The sequence below is a fragment of the Notechis scutatus genome, chromosome 6, assembly GCF_049901735.1.
Source record: "Notechis scutatus isolate UNSWTSFEM ecotype Mainland chromosome 6, rNotScu1.2, whole genome shotgun sequence".
Taxonomy (NCBI): domain Eukaryota; kingdom Metazoa; phylum Chordata; class Lepidosauria; order Squamata; family Elapidae; genus Notechis; species Notechis scutatus.
Genome location: NC_142014.1, coordinates 61,579,192 through 61,604,248, shown reverse-complemented (window position 1 = coordinate 61,604,248; position 25,057 = coordinate 61,579,192). Strand labels below are relative to the sequence as shown.

The following is a 25,057-nucleotide window of genomic DNA, read 5'->3' as shown; positions in this document are numbered from 1 at the left end:
CAGGGACATTTGCATCTTGAGTAGCCTGTAAGATCTGCTAAATGCTAATACATACAGTACATGCATGCATGCATACTTTCTTAGCAATGTATTTAAAGTATCACCTCAAACACAGTATTTTTTCAAATAAGCAATTCATCTCGAAATAGTTTATAGTCATCTAGGATAATCAAGTACAGAAATGAGAAATAATTATGAACTAGGTGACTAAATTATTTTCTCACACTTTCATGTTTTTAAACATAATATATTACTATAATATTCATAAGAATAGGACACAAATGTCAGAAATCTATCTAAAATGTTTTATTTCCACATAGCTGAAAATCAGTTCTTTAAATTACGGAGACTAGGCTAGGAGGCTGTTGAGGCAATATATAAGAAAACTCAGATTGCTCACTAATATTATTCTCATTTCAGAGCGTGGGAGATTTGATTGCCATGTTTCAGAACAATGCTTATTTCGATTCTACGTTTTGGGAGAATGCTCATTTCTTAGCTTTAACTTGTTAAACGTTAGCTAAAGTAGCACTTCCAGAATTCCTCACTTCCAGCAGCATCTGGGGTGACTAGATGCGGGCTGCGAAGATTCGGACGATCGCTAGATGGCAGCAAAGAGATACGATACGAACACCTCACAAAAACTCTTGCTGCCATCCGGGGGTCGCCCAGATTTCCGCAGTCCAGATCTGGTAGTTCTACCACAGTTCGCTTTTAAACGGTGTAATTCAGCCGATGGGAGAAACAAAAAAGCCACCTATCTCCTAACAAACGTGCCCCGATGGAGGGGGGCGTGGCGGAGCCGTTCCTCGCATCTAAAGGTTTCCCTTGATGACGTAAGAAGAGGGGGCGCGTCGTGATGTCAGGGTGTTTCCTGGTGACGTTCCGCTGGGCATGCGCACCCGCGCCGCGGCGATTCTGGGTGACGTCACGCTCAGGGCGTGACGTTGCGCTGCTGCTGCTGCTGCCTCCCTGTCTGGAGGATTGGGTGGCTTGGTTGAGCTTCTTCTGCCCCGTCCTTCTGCCCCCCCCTTGTTCCACCCTCTCCCCTCCCACACGCACACTTTCCTTCCGCTACGGGTCGCATCTGGGGGCGGCCGGGTCGAGAGGAGCGACACGGCCGGGCCTCCCCTTCTCCCTCCTCCTCCCCGTCCCCCCTCTTGGCCCCCGCCTCCTCCTCCTCCTCTCCCTCAGCGCTTCGATCCAAGATGGCGGCGCTGAGCAGCAGCGGCAGCGCTGAGGAGGCATCGCTTTTCAACGGGGACATGGAACCCGAGCCGCCTCCGCCCGGACCCTCCTACGCCGGGGGTAGCGGCAGCGCCGGAGGCGACTCTGCCATCCCGGAGGAGGTGAGGGCTCCCTTACTGTGAGGTGCGCGGAGTGGCGGGGAGGGGGAGGCGAGGAGAGGCAAGGCCGGGCTTGGCATCTCAACGCGCCGTTTTCTCTGTGCTCGGGGAGTCCCGAGAGTGGAAGCCCGTCTGCAGGGGCTTAAGCTGACGAGCGGCGATAAGGCGTAACGAGTCGGAGTTTATAACCCGGGGGAAGGATGTTTGTCCGAAGCCCCGGACGTCTCTGCGAGGCGATGGGGCCAAAAGCAAGACGTTAAGGCAGCCGGAGATGCTTAGACGGGAGCGGGGGGTCGATATCGTAAGCTGCCCGCTTGCCCGGAGGGAGGGGGCGACAAAACTTCCCTGGCCTGATTTACAGAACCTCCGTCGCCAGGAAAAACCGTCTCCGGCTAATACAAGCTTTTCCTGACCTGGTGCCGTCCCGTTTTTATTGCACTGCAGTTTCCATTAAGCTGTCTGCAGGATGACAGGGATGTGTGGAAGCTGTCGTCCAGTTTCACAGGAGGGCATCAAGTTGGGGAAGGCAGCAGTTAGTTGCTGCCCCCACTGAACTGTTGCTACAGGCGCAGCATCAATAGGCCCCGGTAACCTTGGAAAAAAGCTGCTTTGTGAAAATACAGTAGTGAAACCCTTAAAAAAGTTTAATTTGTCACCAGGCCAAGTGAAATATTGCTGATTTGTTTGGTTTGCTACACAGTAGAATGCTCTGGATTTGTCGTCTCAGACTTTTTTTTCTTCCCCCTGCGTGATTCTTAGTAGTAATTGTCTGCCAAGGGTAGATGTAACTGCAGGAACTATGTCAACAACATTATCCTTCATCCCTTTTCCCCACACTTGCCATAATGACTTCTTTTGACCCTAATGCATTACCCCAAGAAAATGCAAGAAGAGAAGAGATACCTGTCTGTGTTTTGTATAGACTTTTCAGAAGTGATTGGACTGCCGTTTATCAGAAATGGTGTAGGGTCTCCTGCTTGGGTGGGATTGGACTAGATGACCTACAAGGTCCCTTCCAGCTCTGTGTATCTGTATCTCTGTCTCAGATAAACAGGCAGGGGAGGGGCTGTCTGTCAACAATTTATGGAATTAAAAAAAAAAAGGTGGAATTGCTACCTTTCTAATTCAGTCATTAAAAGTTACCAGTGGATTGCGTAATTTTCCCCCCACAAGCAAGCATTCTCAGGTGCCCTCTGAACAGGACCTTAGCACAAATGGGACAAACCTCTTGGCATTTGGTTTCTTGTTGGCAAAAGATGTAGCAGATTGTTCTTAGTACCCAAAACTGGATTCAGTGCAAAAACCTGTATTGCTCCTTTTAAAGCAAACGTTGATTAATACTTTATTCATCTGAATATTTTTACTAAGTACTAACTACCTAGCTCTAAAATGACATACTGGGGCAGGAATAAAGGAAAATAGTTTTATAAATACATGCAAGTGTGATTTGCTGAATTATTTTTAGGTACAGTTTACTTTTTGCATAACTACTTAGTATGAATTTCATTTTCCAAATATGCATCAGTTATTTTTGTATTGTGCTGTGAAGTTTCTCTGGAGAAACCCAACATAGCTTTTAAATTATATGCAGAGTGTGGTTGGAAAAAGATTAAGTTTAAATAGGGTTTTTTGAATGAATATCCACAATTGCTGTACTAATTATTTCATTTCCATAGGAATAATAGCAACCTGAAGATAAAGGTATAATAAAGCAGTACAATATCTTTTTAGATGTGATACAGTTCCCTAAGAATTACTTCAGGTTTTATATATTTGATATTTTTAATTACAATTTAATAATAGAATAATAACTACTGTAATAGGCTAAAGACAATATTTATCCAGCATTTTCTCACAGAAGCTTACCAGCCTCTGAGGTACTAAACAATAACAGACATATCTCTCTTCTGCAAAGTAATATTTGGATCCATGCTGCCCCAGCCCAGTGGTCCCATTAAATCTTCAAGGCTAATAGCTCTCAGTAGGCCTGTCCTCCTTGAATTTATTCAAACTATTTTTAAAGTCATCTGATAAATGGTTATAAACACAGGTTAATTATGCACTGTGGAAAGTAATTTTTCTGTTCAAAATATCTTCCTTTAAGTTTCATTGGATAACCCCTGCTTCTAAGTGTTTTAAAAGAGGAAGAAAAAATTTCTGTCCATCCTTCCAGGTTCTCCATAACATGTATGATTTTATACAATTCAACCATGTCTCTAAAGAAGATGGATGGCCCGCAAATGTAATAAGCAAACTAATCATGTCTGCCCTTAGTTATCTTCTCTCTAAACTGAAGTTCCAGATGATCTAGATTTTCTTGTAAGGAAGATGCTTGAGTTCCTTGATGATTTTCATTGCCTTCTTCTGCATTTTTTCCACTTTGTTATGTTTTTAAATTATTCCACCCTTCTGTATATTTGCACTATATTGTTGATAGTTTTGTTTTCAGTTCCTTTCCTGATGAACTCTTCCATATGGAATTTGCCTGGAAACTTGCTGCAAATTGATCAGCATCTTCACTGAGATATCCAACATTACTTCAAGATTTTTTCCTGTTTTTTAGAACAGAAAACATGAATTGGCTTTTGCCCCTATGTGTATCATACTCTACAGATAAATTGAATCATGTTTGCTGTTTGATCGATCATTTTCTAACTCATTCCTTTCTCATCAGTCAAAATTATCTACTAGCTAAAAAGCATTTGCTCAATGTAGATTCTTGAAAAATTCTCTCTTAATTCCCTCATTTGAAAAAAAAAAAGCCTATTTCTTCCTGCCTCTTGGCTTTGTTTTATCCATTTAGAAATTTATAAAATAACAAATCATCTTATATCCAGAGTGCCAAGTTTATTTAACAGCCTTTGATGAGGAACTTTTGCAAAGAGTCTCTGAAATTCCAAGTGCACAATGTTTGTCTGCAAAATCATATTCATTCTTTAAAAAAATTAGAAATTGGTAAGGCAAGATTTAGTTTTGCAGATTCCATGCTGATTCCCTTAAGCAAGACTTTTCTATGTGTCTAGCTTATTTGTTTTTTGATGTTAAACTAACAGGTGTATAATTTCAAATGTTAGTTGGCTGAGGAAAACTATTGATTCATGTTGTTTTAGAGATAAAATCTATTGACTAGTGTAGGGCTTTTTTTGGTAAAACAATTTATAATTATCCATAAATACTTTCCATATGACCCTATATCAGGGTTATTATGCCTTTCAAATAAATTCAGCTAATCTTTTATTTTGAAGCTGTGGGTGGATTATTTGAGTAATAAATGCATGTGATTCCAGATAATTTTGCTTTTTTAGTTATGTTTAGTGATGTTATATGTTTGTTTTTGGCTTGATTTATCAATATGATTAACAGTGAACAACATGCAGTACATGATTTGAAAAGGACATCTTGATTGGAGCCTAAAGAATGTTTGCATGTGGATTCTATAACTAGTCTGTGTAACTAAGGATTAATCTGTCTGCATGTACCACTGATGGAATGTTGTCTGCCTGGTGTTTGATAATCTACTTGATTAGCCCTGATTTGTCAGCAAAGCCAGGAGGCTTATCAAGTTTCCAGGATGCTTCTGTTGGTGGTTTTCATTTAGCTTGATAGTTATGAGTAGTGTATCCATGATGGTCTCCTTTGGGAAACCTTTATTAAACAGAATACAGCTGGAAATTGACTGAGCTCAGCCAGACAGTTATTGAAGGACAAAGAGCATTCAATAACCTACTGTATGTCTTGGAATGAATTTCTTCTAGTTAACACCACCTGAAGAATGTCTGAACTGGGTTGGTAATTGAAAGCTTGCCAACTCATCTTGATACTGTAGGATTATTCAAGTAACAAGTATACAGTTACTATTTCATAATAAACCTGCCATGCACATGATGGAAATTATTGCAATGATTGGGGGAACTAATTTATTGTTACATGCAATTATAATGGATAGAGCTAGTCCATCATGCCATTAAAAGTGAACAGTTGTTTCTTAGCAATTCTCTCTAACTGAATTTCGTCTAGGATTCAAATATATATTTTGGAGAACAGAATAATAGAATTGGAAAGAACCTTGGAGGCCTTCTAAGCCTCCTCCTGCTCTAGCAGGAGACCCTATACCATTCCGGACAAGTGGCTATCCAGTCTCTTTTTTAAAAGCCATTCCACTGGTTAATTGTTTTCAGTGTTAGGAAATTTCTCCTTAGTTCTAGGTTGCTTCTCTCCTTGATTAGTTTCCATCCATTGTTTCTTGCCTTGCCTTATGTTGCTTTGGAAAACAGGTTGACCCCCTCTTCTTTGTGGCAGCCCTTCAAATATTGAAACACTATCATCTCACCCCTAGTCCTTCTTTTCATTAGATTAGACAAACCCAATTCCTGCAGCCATTCTTAATCTGAACTAAATGTGTGTAAATATAAATTCTCTTTATCTCATTCAGATTATTTAATAAAATGAGTGTTTTAGATGGGGAGATGTAACAGTCAACTAATAATTCAGTAAACTCTTGATTGTTGTATCAGACTTGAATGTAATATAAAAACGTGACTACCTTGTCATTGTGCCTTGTATACCCTTCCTATAAATGGTAACGTATAAAAATATAACAACTACTGATTCAATATTGAAAATATTACACTTGTTTGGGGAAGGGGTTGTACTCTTTTTGAAAAAAGCAGGTGTTTCTCGATGACTAAATAGCAATGGCTGTAAGTCCCTTGGTCCAACTTATGTTTTTATACCAGCTGTTTTGAGACTGTGCTTATTTTGACATGATTTCTTCCACATTTATTTTGGGGATAAATATAAATATTAAATATTATTGCCACCATCCTCATATGATGGAAGTCTGTTCTTTTACAATTTTGTCTTTTTTTCCACCTCCTGGTAGTGTTATACGCAGGGGAGGGGAGTGTAATGTAGTGTTGCTCATTTATTTAACAACCTTTTATAAACAGTTAAAGTTTTAATAATAACCTGTGAACAAATAATATGGGATAGAAATTTAGAGCTATAGAAATAAGAAAGTTATCTTTTCACAAAAGCGGTTGATGTCTTGGTCCTTTCCTTTCCTTTTTTTCCCCTAAATGTCAACTGTTTCTTTTTTCACACCTTCTCCTTTTCTCCTAGAACCATGCCCCAATTTCCATATTAGGAAGTGTCCAGTTAACTCCTTATTCACTTTAGTAAAATGCAAGAATATTTGGCATGGTCTCTCACATACACATTCTACAAAGACAATGGAAATGTAGAAAATAGTAGAATAGTTATGTGGCAGAATGCTTTGTTTATGTGTGTACATTGATTGTTCACCTATGAAAAGAAGAATCTTGCTTGGTCTGATTAAGTTTTGATTCTAAAAATAGTATATAAGGGTGATGAATATAAAATACTGATGTCTATCTCAAATCTCAAGGAGAACAGGTTTACATAAGGGTGATGAATATAAAATACTGGTATCTATCTCAATATCAAGGAGAACAGGTTTAAAAATACAGTGTTATGGATGCTATAAAGTTTTCTTGAGAAAATCGTAATGCTATTTGTTGTAGTTAAGTTATTCTTTGTTTTGAAAATGTTAAGATCCTTATCCCAGTACAGATTGTCATCATTTCCTCATTATGCAATTAGCTGTGCACATTATTTCATAGCAAATTCCATAGTTTGTTTCAAATATGAGTTTCTTATTCTTTACAGAAAATGTTTAGTTTTAAAAATATCCTGTCATACAGGTCCTGAGTGGTAAACTCTTTTTGTTTCTTGCAACAGAATTGGTATGGATCACTAAAATCTTGAATCTTTAAGATACCTAAGATGTTTATTGTAAATTGATATATAGTGGAGGTAATAAATTTCCATTTTTAATACTTTAATGTTCTGCTTCCAATTACTGTAACTCTTCATGCTCAAATGTTATTCCTGGGGTAAAATATGAATCATTACTGAATATATATTTGTGCCTTTCATAGAAAGCATTATTTCTGGATTTCTCTAAATACCTTGCAATGTAAATGTGGCTACAGTAAAATTCAAGCAAAATTATATTTATGTATACTTTTAAACATATTTGAGACTCCTAACAGAATGAATTGCACTGAACAAAGTAATTATTGAGGTTTTGATAAAATTGCTGGCCACACATTTATTGAGGTCTCCGTTTTAAAGGTTTCTTTGCTTCACTAATTGCCTAGCATATAGAAAGAGTAATAAAACATGTGAATCAAAACAAGCAAGTTATGTAGTCCACACTTGTATAATTAAGGGTTAAAGTATTTTTCTTCCTGCAACAGCTGTTCCGTTTTCTAGATGCCCACATTTTCTCATAATGATATCGATATTTACTGCAATATAGACATTTAAATAACTACTTTCTAAGTTAACATGGTAAGAGTGTCACATGGCATGTCCTTGCAGTAGAAGTGAACAGTGCTAGTTACTGAGGTAAAAAGTGAGTGTTTACGTTTTCAAAGTATTATTGGAAAGTCCCCCTGCATTTTGTTTTACATATTTTCTGGCTATATTAAAATGCCTCAATATGCAACATTTAAAATTTATAATGCTTCTGACTGATTATCGAATTGGACAACAAAACTAGGAGCTGGACTTCTGCAAATTCTGGAAATCTATAGGCTCTCACACATTTACTTTAGCTTACAGCCATACTTCAATAAACCTTCATTTTCACCATTAAGTTCAGTATAACGGTGTGGTGATATGAAGTATGACAACCTAGCTCTTAAATTGTGATTTGAAAAGAAGATCAAATATTATTCAGTGTGGATTTCCAGGAAAGAATAAATATGAATCTACTTAAAATATGTTTAAGTATTTTTGTGGCTCATCTTCTTTCCTTTCAGATGCCATCTAAGAAAAGTCAAGATAATAATAATGTGACCCCTCACATTATTAACCTTATTTTTTAAGCCAGTTGCTGATAAAACATCTATTATACAGAATTTAAACAATGGTAAAATCATTGAACTTTCATATACCACAAAGATCTGGCTTCTCTCCAGGTCTCCCTAAATTCTGTGCGCTAGAATTTTACCATTCTTCTGGTCCTTTTTGTTGGGCCACATCCCCAGAATAGGAGACTATTAATTGATACCTAGAACATTGAGGTATGGTCTTGCAAAGGGTTCCAACTTATCCTTCAGGCTCTTTAATGTCTACATGAAGCTGTTGGAGTAGTTTGGTAAACAATGCCATCGGTATGTTAATGACAGCAGCTCTATTGGGTTTCCCATTCAGTTCCAAGGAAGCTATTTGTCCCCCTTGAAAGTTGCCTTAGCTCATTAATGCGTCAGAGAAGAGAAGACAAGATTATATTAAATCTGAATGAGATGGAGGTTGACAAATAGAAAACTGAACGCAAAGATCAAGGATGGCTTATACTCGTCCTAAAAAAGCATGGTTCTTAGTGTGGAAGCACTTTTTAATTCTCAGCTGATACCAGACTCAAAATAGCAATAGCACTTAGACTTATATACCACTTCACAGTGCTTTAAGCCCTATCTAAGCAGTTTACAGAGACAGCATATTGGCCCCAACAATCTGGGTCCTCATTTTACTGACCTCAAAAGTATGGAAAGCAGAGTTAACCGTGACCTGCCAAATTGCAGGCAGGCAGCAGAAGTACCCATTCTAACCACTGTGCCACAGAAGAGATAGCTGTGGCAACTGTGAGGTTGTCATGAATAATATATAAAAGTTGAATAGTTGTAGAGTGTGTAGTAGATAAGTTAATACTAAGTAAATGTTGCTAAGATAGATGAATAAAATAATTCCTGTACTGAAAGATGTGTGCTGCTTGTCAGTGGCCAGTTTTCCCGATAGGAGGAGAGGACAACCTCAGGCATTGCACTTGGACTAGAGATGGCATTCTGTCAGGAATTTGGTTTGAAGGCCACTCTCGGGGTTTTGAAAATGTGGAAAGTACCAATAAAGGAGAATATTTGTAGCGCAGGGTTGAAATGAGGGGTCCTTGGTGTTCTCTGAGTTTGGTTGTTTTCTTGCACTAGGTAACATCATCTAGGTAACTACCAAATTAGATAACATCACCAGTGCTAGTACTTTCTCCAGGCTTTTTAAAATAATTGATTTTAGTATGATTTTTCCATTAATTTTCATCCGCAGTTTAAAGCTATGTTTTCTTTTAAAATAATTACTAACCATCTTTAGTGCTCACCAGAACTGAAGGATAAGACGTTATTCCAATAAATAAATAGTTTTAGAGTTCTGTTCTCCATAATTTGGACAGATGGTTGAGTCTCTGGTGATTGCATGAACATTCAGTGTACTGTCATTTTTTTTCCCCCAGAAGCAAGTACTTAAATTCTTAGGTGTTGTTTTTTGGCTAATTGTTACTGTTTTTACATGTATTTTAGAAATAGTTCCTTTAGAGTACCAAAGTAATAATCATATTAAAGTTGACAAGAGAATAGAAGTAGACATGATAAGATGGTTTACATTATTTCTTACATAAATTTATTTGCAACACAGTTACACATTTATCCATGCCTTGGACTCTCAAATCTAGTCTCAATGATTACATGGATATATCTGTATAGGTAATCCTCAACTTACAACCATTCATTTAGTGACCAGTCAAAGTTACAACAGCACTGAAAGCAGTGATTTACGACCATTTTTCACACTTAAGACCATTGCACCATCCCTGTGGTCACATATCAAAATCTGGATGTCTGACAATTTATGAAGGCTGCTATGTCCTGGAGTCATGTGATCACCTTTTGTGACCTTCAGTGTCAGTGGGAAGCTAGGTTCAGTTAACAACCATTTTATTAACTTAACAACCACAGTGGTTCACTTAACAACTATGGCAAGAAAATCATGTAATGGGGAAATTTAACAACTGTCTTGCTTAGTAACAGACATTTTGGGTTCAGTTGTGGTTGTACGTCGAGGACTACCTCTATAGTTTTCTTGGCAACAGGGAAATAATTGGCCAAAGTTACTTTCTGGGGTTTTTGTTTGTTTGTTTGTTTTATTTTTACTTCTTCCTATAACCTTCCAATAGTTACTCCCTATAACCTTTCAATAGTTACTCATGCTCTTGATCATCTGTGCCACACATTTGCATTATGCACTTTTATGAGCAGGCATTGAGTCTTGCTCTCAGCCACTAAATATATTGCTGGTTTTGTTGTGTGCTATACAAGTGAAGTTTGAGAGATAGAAAATTATTGAGCAGTTGTTTTAGGTTGCATTATATATGTAGTGACTAGGCATAGGTGCACACACATCATAGCTAACAACATTAGTAAGTGAATTGGTTGTCAGCATATATTTGAGATATTAAGTTTAAAACTTTTAAGTATATTTTATTAAGAATACTGAAATATTTCTCATTTTTTTCTAGGTGTGGAATATCAAACAGATGATTAAGTTAACTCAAGAACATATAGAAGCTCTGCTAGACAAATTTGGAGGAGAACACAATCCACCCTCGATTTATTTGGAGGTAAGTACTAAGTTGGAAATCATTATTGTTGCTATTATTACATAGATTTTCTGCTTATTAAAAAATTTCAGAGTACTTATAAGTTTATATTGTTAAAGGAGGTGGGTATGCATGACTGATAAAACGGAGACAAAGCCTAAAAACAGGGTCTTCAGACTTGGCAAGTTTAATCCCAGAATTCCTGAGCTAACATGACCGGAGGAAGAATTCTGGGAGTTGAAGTCCACAAGTCTTAAAGCTGTCAAGTTTGAAGACCCCTGGTTTAAGGTTTAGCAAGAGACTTCCACACACCAAAGGATATAAGAAAAGATTCAAATATGATTCAGGTTTGGGTTAGCCTAAATCTCCAAGGCCAACTATCACGGGCTAATTCTTTCCTACTGTCTAGTGAATTCTGAGCATTTACAGGTTTTGGGCAACTTCCCATGTTTATTCTTCTTGTGAAATGGCATCCTACCAAGGGATTTAAATGTTGAAATGAGTGTGTAGAATGAATGATGAAAGAAAAATAGGACAGAAAATGAAGGCAGTAAGAATTGGATGAGTTGGAATTAAAAGGAAGGATAGAGAGAAAGTTAAATGGTATAAAACCATTTCTATAGGTGGGGGAATAGGATAAGAACAAAATTTTAAAATGGTTAAAAAAAAGAAGAACTGGTGAGTGATGTGATTTGGGGTTGACATGGAGTTGTCCTTCCATAACAGCAAAGATTGACAAGGGCACAGAAGTAGAAATAACTATTGCCTTTGGCCAGTATCTTTTAGGAACTATAAGATAAAGTGGCAGCTGCCATTTGTGGCTGAATGGCTGCTGTTTTATCTCATCTGCTGGAGAAGGGAGGCCATGGACTGGAGAGTCTTGTGAAAAGCAGTAACAGAAGTAGAAGCTAGTTAGAAAAACAAAGGTGATTGACGTGGCAGATATGGGTGACCTGGAATGTATGTAAGAACAGTGGAGGTGTGCTAGCTGGAAAACTTTGTGCCTGCAAAGTTATCTCAAACCTGATCTGTAGGTTGTGCATAGAGAGCATAAACAGAACATCAAATCTGTTGGCCAAAAGATCTGTTCAGGAGCAAAAACAAACTGGATACAATGTAAAAACACTGAGTGAGAATGGATTCTTGGACTGTGACAATAGGGGAAGGAACCTCCAAATGAGAAGCATGGAGGATTTTTTAAATAATGAAATTGAAAATGCAGTTGTTGAAATTGAATAAAGGTAATGCTTATATATTGTATGACTGGGAACTCAGAGAATTGTTGGGTTTGATGGGTTCAGTAGAGTAGCAAAATTGGTCCACATACTATGATCTGATGAGCATACAAATGCAGAGAGATACAAGTGCAAGAGGGATGGAACTGGAAACCACATTGATTCAATGTTGTACAAAGGAAAGTATGGCTGACAGAACTACCGTGTTTCTCATATAATAAGGCCGGGTCTTATTTTTTTTTTGAGCCCGAAAAAATGGCTAGGACATCTTTTCGGGTGTGACTTAATTCCCCCCCTTGCATCCTCGGGCAGGCGGCGACGGCTTGGATGTTGACCTTGGCGTTGGTGGGGCACTTCGTATTGGGAGACCTTCCGCCACCGTTGCTTTCCTTTCTCCCCATACTGCCGCGGCGTTTGGAGCAATGCCGCGGCATTTGGTGCAGCCACGCGGCATTTGGCGCAGCCACGCGGGGCCAGCCAGGGCTCCTCCCTGCAACCGGAGCCTAGAGGAGACACTCGGCTTCAGGTGCTCCTGTCACCGCCTTCCCGGGCATCATTCGAAGGCAAAGCCCATTCTTTTAAAAACGACGCCCTACTACTGGTACAACAAAGCCTCCCCTGCCCAAGAGGGCAGCCCAACCCCACATGGTGAGGCAAATCTCCTGAGGCTGCAGCACAGGATCGGCCCACCCTGGGAGAAGCGCCCAGCTGCCATCCCTGCCTGGCACCAGGCAGAGCGCAAAAAGCTTCGCCCGGGGCGCCCAGCGCAGCTGACAGGCGGGCCCTCCTGCCCAGCGGCAGAGCTCTGGCCAAGGCAGCAAATTCCTCCCCGCCGGGCCCTTTGGTCATCCCGCCAGAGCTGCGCCAGAGCCGGGCGGCTGGGCAGAGCTGGGAAAGCAAGCCACGGGTGCGCGCCTGTCTGCCAAGCGAAAGAGCCGGGCCGACCTGAGCTTGGCTTCCTTCCCAAGTCCCTCCAGCCTGACCCCGAAGCAGTGATAGCGCCCATCCATCCGTGGACAGGAAGGCAAGGCAACAGCCCGCACCGCATACTCCTCCGAGCTGAGTGAGCGCCTCTGCCCGATGCCTGTGCCGCTGCAGCGTTTGGAGCTGCTGGCGCATTTGGAGATGCGTGAGGACGGATGGGCTGGGCAGAGGGTGGGAAGGACGGGTGGCTTTGGGCTCTCTCTGCTGGACCCGCCGGCCAGGGAAGCAGTGCTGCTGTTGCCTCGCCTCCCTGTCTGTGGACAGGTGGGCACTATCACTGCCTTGGGCAGCCTCTCCCAGTGGCCCCTTCGGTAGTAGCCACAATGCTAAGATCTGGAGAAGTGTTGCTGTGATCATTCAGAAGACTTTAGCAGTGAGTGAGAGCACACTTCTGGCAATAACTGGATGTGAGTGTCTGTACATGCCAGGGCTTAGCCTTCTGTACATGTTCTGACCGCTTTGCTATCTAGCAATTGTCCTTCAGAAGCTTTTAGACTTTCTTCCTGGACTGATGCTGAGGTCACTTGATGTTTTGGGGGGACTTCAGCCTCCATCCTTTAGATACGGAGTTTGGATTAGCTTGAGAGTGGCAACCATGAACTTGTCCTGGTAATCTTAGTTCCAGCTCACAAAGGTAGATACACACTTTAATTAGTTTTTGCTCCAGGGCAGATGAAACTGCGCAAAACATCATTACTGAACTGGTAGTAACACCAGTTGAATCCCATCCCTGGGTCAGGCTGCACATTTTGAACATCCTGGATATTTGTGAGAGCAGTGGACCTATTAAGGTGGTTTGTCTCAAAATCTTGATGGATGCTGAGAGTTTTCTGAAGGTTATGATGTTAATGCTAGATGTGCTTCTGACAATCCAATCATGGTTCAAAGATCTAAAATGTACATTCTTTCCCCCAATTAACATATGATAATGCTCTTTTGTGCTTGTTTACTCTTATCATCTGAACTGGTAAACCATGATAGAATATTTCAGGCTCTGATTTTGTTCCTGGTTTTGAAGATAAATTGCTGATGTGGATATTGCCTTTCAGCAAAATCCATAGTTTCTGCAAAGGAGAAAGAAGAAATGCCCGGAGTACTAGTAGAGGAAGACGAAGAGTGAATCTGATTGAGCATGAGTAAGAACTTATATTAGGGCTTACATTGTGGCAGTAAAGGCAGAAAAAATGTGTTTTCTTTGCTCTTACTGTTTTTGCTGGTAGCTGCGCAGCAACCCAGTTCAGGGAGAACAAATCCCTGCTGAGGAGGGACAGATTGCAGAGCATATGCAGGGTTATTGTGAGGAATATTTTTGCTATTTGGCAGATAAAATTGCTTGGATTCACTCAGAGTTGGATTCTGACTGGACAGTACCCAAAACAAGAGAGCAAGTTTTATTCTGTGACTCTCAAGGAGATGGACAGGAGTTTTCAGTCTGTCAGCTAAGCCAACTGCTTGTTAGATCCAGGTCCCTCCTAGATAAACTATACAGGAACTATGATTAGATGAACTAATTCTACTTTATTGTACAGCTACATAACAGAATCCTGCAAGTTTAAAGGTGCAAACAACCATTTTGAACCTCCTAATAATTAGGGCAAATTTTTCCTAAGTTTCTTCCTCTGACCCTTAAATCACTAGGGTTTCTGGCTCCCTTGTCTGGTTGTTTCCTAGACAACATCTCTTCCCCTCGTCCCTCAAGGTATCCACACATTTCATTTCGTTATTGTAGTCTGGTCCACGTGGTGACATCAGCTTCTTCGAGGAAGATGGTGATCCCCTCAGCGTTGAAGGAAGCTATGGTGCATTTTGGTAGAGAGTAAGGAAGATGACCTTGACAGAAATATGCAACAACTGTTATCTAAGTGAAGAAGGCTGAAACATTCTTTAAGTCCTGAGTGGGGGGAGAGGCAGCGGGGCAAGATATTTATTCAGAAGTTTGTCTAACAAATGCCTCCCTGATTCACTAGGGCACCGATTCTTCTTGAAGTATGGGCCAAAGACCCCTGGGGATCTCCCAAGACCCTATCAAGGAAGCACAAAAAAAATCAAAATTATTTACCAAATAGTGTAAATATTTGCAATTTTTTTAAAAAAAATCTCAACTCTTTTCATTGTTTCTTGTTAAAAAAGTATTGTGTTTTTTTATGAAAAATAATTATTTAATATTTTTATATGATTCAATAAATATTCTACAGATAATATCAGTTTGAATTTTTAATATGGTACTGTAAATATTGATAAATGTAGCCCATGCAAACAAGAGCTCTGTAGGGTCCTCAGTAATTTTTAGAAATGAATTAGGGTCCAGAGAAGACTTTCAGAAACACTGCACATGGGTATAAGTAGGAAAGGAGATAAAGCACAATCAGACTAAGTGGCTATGTCTATCTGAGCCCTTAAACCCAAGGGCACTCCATTGATTATTCTCAATGGGATATCAGCTTTATGAAATAGACCAGATAGAAACATGACCAGATGAGCTAATTCTACTTTATTGTAAGATTATATTTATAGAAACTTGTAAGTCTGAAAATACTTCCTTCCCCTGTCCCCTTTATAGCCCAGATAGCTATAGCACTTAGATTTATATCTTTACAGCCCTCTCTAAGCAGTTTACAAAGGCAGCATATTTCTCTCAACAATCTGGGTCCTCATTTTACTGCCCTTGGTAGGATGGAAGGTGAGTCAACCTTGAGCTAGTCAGGATCAAAATGCTGAACTTCTGGTAGTCGGCAGAATTAGTCTGCAATACTTCATTCTAACCACTGTGCCATCACTAGGGAAGGTCGCTTTTGAGCCTCTTGGTCCACCCACATTCCTGATGTGGGCTAAGCTGCCTTTTATCTTGTCTTTCAAAGTCATTCCAACATACCGTTACGGGGCACAGTTCCACATTTGAGACATGTGCAGTCTGTGGTTCCTCTTGGATCCTCAGTTCCTACTTATAGAGCAGGTAGCAGCTGTGACCAAGACGGTTTGCACAGACCCAGGTAGTATACATATTACCCTAGTCATCACACAATTGGATTACTGCCATGCGCTTTACCTGGGACTGCCCTTGAAGATCATTTGGATACTACAGCTAGGCCAAAATGTGGCAATGTGGGAAATGTTGGAGACACCCCACTGTTTCATGAGTTATAGTGGCTAGCAGTTTGCTTCTTGGACGTAATTCAGGTTTATCACCTTTAGCACCCTTCATGGCAAAGGATCTTGCTACCTGAGGGACTATCTATCTGCAGTTTTCTCTGCCTTTCAGGTAAGGTCAAACAGGATGAATAATTGGTCCCATCAATTAAAGCATATCATTTTGCCGGACCCAGAAAGCATGCCTGCTATGTTGCAATTCCTGCTCTCTAGAATGATCTTACCCCAGAAATTAATGTAATTTCCCCCTCTAATGTTGTTGAAGAAATTATTGAAAACCTGGTTATTCTCCCCAGGCCTTGGGAATAAGGTGAATGTGGAGCCTGGGTTGTATTGGTTTGGGTATTTCATTCTTCTGATTGGTGTATTCTTATATGTTGCTTGTAAGTTAGTTGTTGTTACAGACAATCAGGAATTGGGTGGAAAAAGAATGTTTATTGGGAAAACAGTTGTATGAGTTGGTAGCTATTTAACAATGTTTTAGGCAGTAGAGAATGAAAATCATCAGTCATTTATCTGTTTAGCTGTGGTGTGTGTTTGACTTGAATCCAAAATATATATTTTTAAAAATGCAGTCTGTATATATCCCCCAAATATTCATTGGCATAAATCAGGGCTTTTGCAGCAGGAATCAACTTTCAGTGCCTAGGAAAGACTGCCGTAAAATAGCTACACATCTCTTAATTGTTTATGCCCCTACTGGTGTCTGACAGTTGGTGACAATAGCCCACATATCAGTCTCTTCATTCTAGCAGGAAATGCTTAGAAGAAGCTTTTAGTAGTGTGTGGATTTGAGGGACTTAGAATGGTGCAAGTATTACTGGTGCAAGAAAAATATTGATTCAGATGCTGAATGTTGGAAATGTTAAAGACTATAGATTACATAGAAAAATATCAAACTACAAATGTTTGTTTACAAAATGAGTGAATGATTTGTTTAATGTTTGTGTTAAAACTTTATCTGCCTGACAATTGAAAGAATACTATTATTCTTTCCTTGTACAAAAGGGCAGTAAAGGCAAAAAATATTAATTTGTTAAGCATGCTTGAGAAGGATGTTTGGTAGCACCTCATTGAATGTGCATAAAAAGTGACAATAACGTTTGTTTGGTATAGATTTATGTGAGGCAGAAAATTAGGTTTTTGGCCTGCATCAGTTATTAATAAATGTATGCATAGAAAAAGAAAAGTAAGACAAAGCTTGTGATAAAATGAATAGGTTGGATTAGGGACCTTTTTGTATAAAATTTGGAATAAATAGTTGATTTAGAATAATTATGTTAGGAGCAAATAAATAAGGTAAATGGATGCTTAATAATGGTTAGTTGAATGCATCAGCACTGAGCACTAAGACAAGGATTTGTAAAGCTGGTAGTGACCTTATAATTTGTTGGTTGGGAATATAAATGTGTATGTACTTGCAAGCAGCATGCAAACATTGCTGAGTTGTAGGCTGAAAGCCCAAATGGTTTATTGTGTGTGATGTATAATGTGGCAAAGAATATGAGCAAATATGATATCCTAAAACAATTGTGTTTGGAAGGCAAAATTGAGTTATACATAAATGGTGAAAAGCTAGAACATTAGATGAATTTTTAGTACAGACAAGTACATTCATGAATTAATTCTGATATGCAAATAGTTCTAGAGTCGTAGTGGGTTATATACAGTGGTGGGATTCAGCCAGTTCGCACCAGTTCAGGAGAACCGGTTGTTAACTTTCTGAGCAGTTTGGTGAACTGGTTGTTGGAAGAAATCATTAGGGCAAAGAACTGGTTGTTAAATTATTTGAATCCCACCGCTGGTTATATATAGTCTATAGTAACAAAAAAAAAAAAATTCTGAAGTGAAAATAGTTGTATGTAAGAATAGGTTTCTGCCCATTTTATAATATAGGTAAGAATATAATCAGGGGAAAAACAAAGTAAGTTGAATACAATGGAAATTATTTAAGAAATTGAACAAACATTTAAGAAATTAAACAAAAAGAATAAAACCAAGAAAGAATGGGTGCTCAGTAAATTTATATTAAATATAAATTACTAATATGAAATAAGTGTATTGAGGTAAATAATGATGAATTGAGGCTGAATTACTAAATAAATGGAAGGATAAATGGGTTGGGAAAAATAGCAGTTCAAAAACCTTGAGGTTGGATGAATTTAATGAGATCTTCAAAAAGTGAGAAATTAAAGTTTTTTTTAAAAAGGTAGTATGAATCAGCATATGTACTTTGACTATTTGGCAATGTTGGAAAAATATGAAGAAGTTTAGTAACTGGTGCTAGTATAAAGTAAATGTAATTGTAGAATTCATTTTCTTGAATCTATATTTCTTATTTCTCTCTCTCTCTCTCTCCCTCCCCCCCCCCTCTCTCTGTAAAACATTCTATATATGCTGTCTGGTGCACAAAAGAGTAAGTTTAGGTTGGTCCTTTAAAAACTTTCATAAAGTCTAGTCTGTGTACAAAATAAAATAGGATGTAGGAATCACTAAATTGTGATAACTCTTTTAATATTAGGGAAATTTTGTTATAGAGTTCCCCCCTCCCCCTTTTGTTATGTGGATATCAGTGACTGCAGTGGCTAAGAGAAGTAGAGAAGGTGCTAGAAGATGCTCTGTTGTGATAAGCCGTATTGCGGACTGCATCTTCATTGCTTCTAGATGCTTAGTTTTATCCAGTTAAGAATTCCGTATACATTACTTGTTTTTCACAGGGCTCATTGTTCCTTATTTAGCACCAAAGTTCTAGGCAAATTAATTTTCCATATATGCATAATTATTTGCTAGATTGCACATTGGTGTTGCAATCCAGATTTTCCCTAGTTGATACACTGCATTTATATAGGACTTTATATTGCCATTATGAACTATTTAAGCTCATACATTTTCTCCTACCCTCCATGCACCCAGCTTTCCAAGCAGAGTAGAAGTTTTCAAACCATAATATGCTATTTGCAATTTCCAGTTGTAGAAAGGTGCATGTGATTATGAGGCTTAAATCGGAGTAGCTTATGCCCATGGTTTTATAAAACATAAAAAAAGAAGGAAGCAATACAATGTCAACTTTGGGCAGATAATTTTTTTAAATAGGGGACAAAAGGTGAGTAGAAGTAATGATTTCTAATCCTTATTGATTCTTCTAAGCCAATTTTCTAGTGCATGTACATCACTTGGGTAGAATAGAATTATAAAAGGTAAAATAAATTAATCCTCAGCAAATATCTGTACTATATAATAGTAATGTAATTTTCATATATAGAAGAGGGGCTTCACCTTTCCCTTTTAAGTGATCCTTTCCAGTGGTTTCTACACCAACATTTTTACCAGCTGGATCTATTTTCAGTCTCAAAGCCTACCGGGAGTCAGGGTGATGGGACTTGGCTGGAGATAAAATATGCAAGGAAAAAATAGGAGATTGGGAAGGACTGATCAACTTTTATTGTCCCCAAAACATCTTAATCCACCCTTAAATTAGTGTTGTGTTGTCGTGTACAAAATAAATCTGCATATTATTGTACTACATAATTTTGCATTGGATAAAATGTATATCTGATTAATTGGCTGAGTTTCCCATTAAGCTTTGTACTACATGTGTGGATTGCATAGCACTGTCTTCTTTAGACTGATGTGCAAGACGCCAGGCAACTTTGCTGTCATCACTTCAACAGAAGTGGTCAACAGGTCTTAGGAGATAATGAGAATTGTGTTCTAGCACATATGAAGATGCCAAATTGAGAAGAGTTAGTACTATCGTAGGTTTAGCAGTCGGTTTGCAAATTAGGTTAGAGAATTACTTAATTATTCAATTTTTTTCTTATAGGCATACGAAGAATACACCAGCAAGTTAGATGCATTACAACAAAGAGAGCAACAGTTATTGGAATCAATGGGAAATGGAACTGATTTCTCAGTCTCCAGTTCTGCCTCAACAGAAACAGTTACTTCATCTTCTTCTTCTAGTCTTTCTGTAGCACCTTCATCTCTCTCTGTGTATCAGAATCCTATAGATTTATCACGGAGTAACCCTAAATCTCCTCAGAAGCCTACTGTTAGAGTTTTCCTACCCAACAAACAGAGGACTGTGGTAAGACCTGAACAGCTGTCAATATTTCTCTTTCTAATATTGCCAAAGATGTCTATGGCTAAAACAAAGTGAATCACAGGATTGGTGATGTGTCATTCATGTACTAATGATGATCATTACGTAGTCAAATAAGGAAAGTATTGTCCACAAAAAAATCCCAAATATTGTACTGGATTAGAAATGCAAATAAAGGGCTGCAATACATTATCAGTGGTAGCTTGGCAAAAATTTGTGAAAAAGGGGCAACATTAACAACTTCTATTTTGTACAGTATATGTTGGTTTTTTTTTCATTTTTCATTTATTCGTTTACTTATGATCAATAATGGTGTTGTGCAGCATGTAGAATGAATGTATGTATGCTCAAAGGGCCAAACTATAAAGTTCTTGTCATATTCTGCTCCCGGTATGCTGGAAAAAAAGATGTTGAGGAAATTTGCATGCTGTCTTTTTAATATCATCGTACTTCCAATAGTACCTAGATGATGATGAGATTAAAGCCTCTCTGCCCAGCAATTAAAAATTATGTGTATTCCATTCCTGGGATGTGAGATAGATAGATGGATGGATGGATGGATGGATGGATGGATGGATGGATGGATGGACTGACTGACTATATTATAAAAATGTGTTACTGCTGCATTTGTAAATCTTTGAAGAGTTCTGCAATCCAATATGGCTCACTAACCCCAAACTCCAACATATGGGATAACAGTATTTTTTTAGAGCAGAACCTAACCATTGATAACCTTGAGCAGAACAACGGAGAGCCAGCTTGTGGGAAGAAGGGGTTGTAATACAATGTATGTTGAAGGTGCCACACTTGGGATATCTGTGTTGGACTTTTAAGTATTAAATGGGAAGTGGTTTTTATACACAGCAATGACATCATGCCCAGTGATAATCTTACCTTCCTTTCTAATAATTTCTTGCACGTATTTAGGCTTGTTACCAAGGACACCATGGAGACTAGGAACATGGGAGAGGAGTTAAGAGAGATTGTAGTTTCTTTCCTCAGTGGGAAGAGAAGGAAGGACAGGCTACACTAAAAATATAAGATGACAGGATCTGAAACAGGAATTACCAGGAGTGTGCATAATTACCAGGAGAACACATAATTAAAGGGGGTGGTATAGAAACAGTGTCATTTTAGGAATGAGAAAATTAAGCATAGCAGCACAAAATAGAAGGGGACGGCAGAAAGAATATTAAATGCAAAGGCAATTCAAAATGCAAATTTCAATTTAGCACAGTCTAGCAGAAGCACCTTTTACCTCTAGTTCATTTCAGTGGGAGAATTGAGCATGTTTAACCCTTTCCCTGAAATCAGGATAACTTAGCAGTACTTGACTGTACTACAATCCTGTAGATGTCTATTCAAATGTAGCATCCACCCAATTTAGTGAGATTGAATTTCAGATGTGCAATATAATATAAATTGGATTTGTAGTTGTTGTATTTAATTGTCAATTGTTTTAGTTTTCTGCTATAGTTTTAATGTATCTCATTTTATATCATGTGCATGTTAAATTTTGATCTGTTTTTTGAGGGATAGATATAATGCTATATTTTACAATAAAGGGTGAGGGTTTTTTTTACAACTCCTTAATAACTTAACCAGAATTTTAAAATGGTTTTAAAATATCACATTGTATTAGAAGGAAAAGTAATAAAGTTACAGAATAGTTTTGCTGTCTAACCTAATTTTTTAACATCAAACTTCTAACCAGCTAAGTATCTAGAGAAGCAATCAAGTGAAAGATTGCTCCAGTCTTTGGGAATTATGCTCTAAAATTCCTTAGTATGAGAATTGATCCCATACATTCTCCTCCATGCTGCATCGAGAGCCCAGGATGGGTTGACTCCTTCCTATGACGTCATAGCTGAGTCTGTACTAAGATATAAAAGCCAGCCCCCGGGAGAGACCCCAGCTTTTGACTCAGCTCCTTTCAGTCAGTAGCTGTGTCTCTGAAAGCGTTCTGTTAGATAGCAATTACCAGCGATCTTCAGTACTTTTTTCCTCTCTTCAAGCAGCTCCCAGGGATCTGGGCAGCTGCTCTTTCAGGAGAGCCCTGCAATGTTGGGAGCAGCGTCACAGAGCTCTGTGCAGGCAAGCTGGGCAGCGTCTGCAGACCTCCCCCACGCCTGCAGTTTGGAGCGATCGTAAACACGATCGGCAAACTGATAAGAGCTCCAGCCAGCTGATCGTGTAGCTGGTTGCTGTGTTTTTCCCTTGCTGACTTCGCTCGGGGCTCTGTATAGCCTAAGGAGCGATTCTTCAATCTTGGAGCCTGTTTTCCTGTAGTCAGCGACCATCTTGGATTCAAGCCTTCCACCACGAGGTGAGCGGCCATTTTGTAAGCCTGGGGCCATTTATACCCTAAGGGGCTTAATAGAAAAATTTCTAAACAGCTTCTTTCCAACGCAAGAGCCTTTATTTTACAAATGGAGCAAGATAAGGCTCAGGCCTGAAGCCACCTTCACTCCCACAGCAGTGGGCCTTCTGCCTCTACCTTTGAGCATAGACCATGGGATATCCAAGATGTAGTTTCATCAGCCATTAGGCAGGGATTGGCTGAAGACTTCAAGCAAATTCTTCAACCTCTGGAAAGGGTTCAGGCCCTTCTCCCTTCTCAATCTATAAGTTCCTTGCCTCATCATCCTGATTTACACAGGCCTCAGGACCTTAGGGTCCATTCTTCTCTACCAGAATGGGAGGAGGTTGATGCGGAAGGAAGGCCTTCACCATCTGAACACAATTACTCTTCGCATTCAGAGTGTGAAGAGGGTGAGATTTTTGACCAAAATCTTTCAGAGGAAGAGGATTCTCGCCCAGAGCTGACATCCTCTGCATTGGTCTTCATACCTACTCTCTTCAGACCATTACTCAGCAAGGCCTTGGTCACTGCCAAGCTGTCGCCAGAGGAAGTGGCTCCCGAGCCACAAGGAAATCCCTCTAGCCAAGGGGATTCGCTCTTCTCCAAGCCTGTAGTGCATGCAGAGGTTTTGCCTTCTCCCATTTTGTTCCTGGACATGGTCAAGGAACAGTGCGCTTCTCCTTCGGCAGGTCCTCGCCCATCTTCTCTAGATAAGCGTTTCTATAATGTCAGCGCAGCTCTGGACAATGCCCTGGCAGTGCCTTCTGTTGACATTCCGGTTCTGGCCTCGTTCTCATCTTCTGGCACTCCCACAGAGCCAGAAGATATCCTGAAACCAGATGATAAACGTTCCGAACAGGCCCTCAAGCGCAATCACCAGGCTGCTGCTTGGGTTGTTCGGGCTTCAACAGCAGCATCCTTCTTCACCAGGGCATCCATATGGTGGCTGCGCCAACTCCAGAATAGATTGCCTGCTTCTGACCTTCGGTCTCACCAAGACCTTAATAAGATTATTGCAGCGGCGGAATTCACTGCGGATGCCACTCTCAATTCCACCAAATTTGCATCCAAGGCCATGGCATCTTCTGTAGCAGCAAGAAGACTTTTATGGCTCCAAAATTGGCAGGTGGAGTCACGCTGAAAATGGAAGCTGGCTTCAGTTCCATTCGCAGGCGATACGCTTTTTGGCAATGCTCTGGAACCTTATCTCATCGAAACCAGAGATAAACATAAAATTATCTCTTCCTCTGGGAAGAAAGCAGACTATCGCCCTGCTCCTTATCGCCCTCCTGCCTTCCGAGCGGAGACCTCATCTCGCTTCCCCCGCTCTCACAGGCCATACTCCCAATGCCAAGACCAATGGGCGGAAACATCTGGCAGGGAACAACCTTCTACTGGTAAACGGCCCTTTCGGGGGGAGGGGGTTGTTCTTTCCGTCGCTCTAAGTAATCCCTCATTCTCCCCACCCATCGGAGGTCGCCTAGCCTTCTTTGCCTCCAAATGGGAGGAGTCAACGACGGACGCCTGGGTGCTCAGCACTATTAGGTCAGGGTTACAATTGGACTTCCTTACCCACCCCCCCAAAAAATTTTTTTGATCTGTCCCGTGTCTCGGGACATTTCTAGGCAAGCTCTCATGAATCAGGCCATTCAGCACCTTCTTGAAATCAGGGCTATTCAACCTGTTCCCTCATCTCAACGGAGACGTAGGCTTTACTCTCGCCTTTTCATCGTTCCCAAAGCCTCAGGGGGGTGGCGAGCCATACTTTATCTAAAATTTCTCAACCAATTTGTAAAATACAGGCGATTTAAAATGCAGACTCTGCATTCTATTTTAGAGAGCGTTCGGGAGGGCGACCTCCTCTCTTCCATTGATCTCACTGAGGCTTACCTCCACCTCCCAGTTTGGCCTCATCATCACCAGTTTTTCCATTTCTGTTATCAGAATACCCATTACCAGTATCGAGCACTTCCCCTCAGCCTCTCATCGTCTCCAAGGGTCTTCACGAAGGTTCTGGCAGCATTGGTGGCATCTCTGCGTTCTATTCCAGTGCGGATCCAATGCTACTTGGACGACATTTTGATTCTTTCCTCTTCCATCCTTGCGACCCATCGGGATCTGCAAATTACCCTGTCATGTCTCCAGAGCCACGGATTTTCCATCAACACCAAAAAGAGCCAGCTCTCTCCTACAACCAAATTGCAACACTTGGGAGCAGTCATCGATACCATGTCGTGCCAGGTTTTCCTGTCCCCATGATCATCAGCCAGATCCAGCAACATCAAATTGTCCTCCTGTTGCTGCTGTCCAAACTTCTGGGGGAGATGGTTGGCATCGTCCCGTGGGCTCGGCTCCACTCCTGAGCCCTCCAATGGTTCCTGCTTCCCAACCAACAAGCAGGAACCAGCCACTCATCCATCAAGGTCT

General features: G+C 40.0%; 1 protein-coding gene across 4 annotated transcripts in view; it reads left to right on the top strand.

Annotated features, from left to right (window-relative positions):
* The first annotated feature begins 914 nt into the window (after positions 1 to 914).
* Positions 915 to 25,057, top strand: part of BRAF (B-Raf proto-oncogene, serine/threonine kinase) — a 57,334-nt gene continuing 33,191 nt past the window's right edge. For all 4 annotated transcript variants that reach the window (XM_087968514.1, XM_026695064.2, XM_087968513.1 and 1 more), the window contains exons 1-3: positions 915 to 1,349; positions 10,720 to 10,821; positions 19,990 to 20,253. In XM_087968514.1, coding sequence (XP_087824640.1) covers positions 1,209 to 1,349; positions 10,720 to 10,821; positions 19,990 to 20,253 — 507 coding nt within the window. In that variant the 5' untranslated portion in view covers positions 915 to 1,208. The remainder of the gene's footprint in view (positions 1,350 to 10,719; positions 10,822 to 19,989; positions 20,254 to 25,057) is intronic.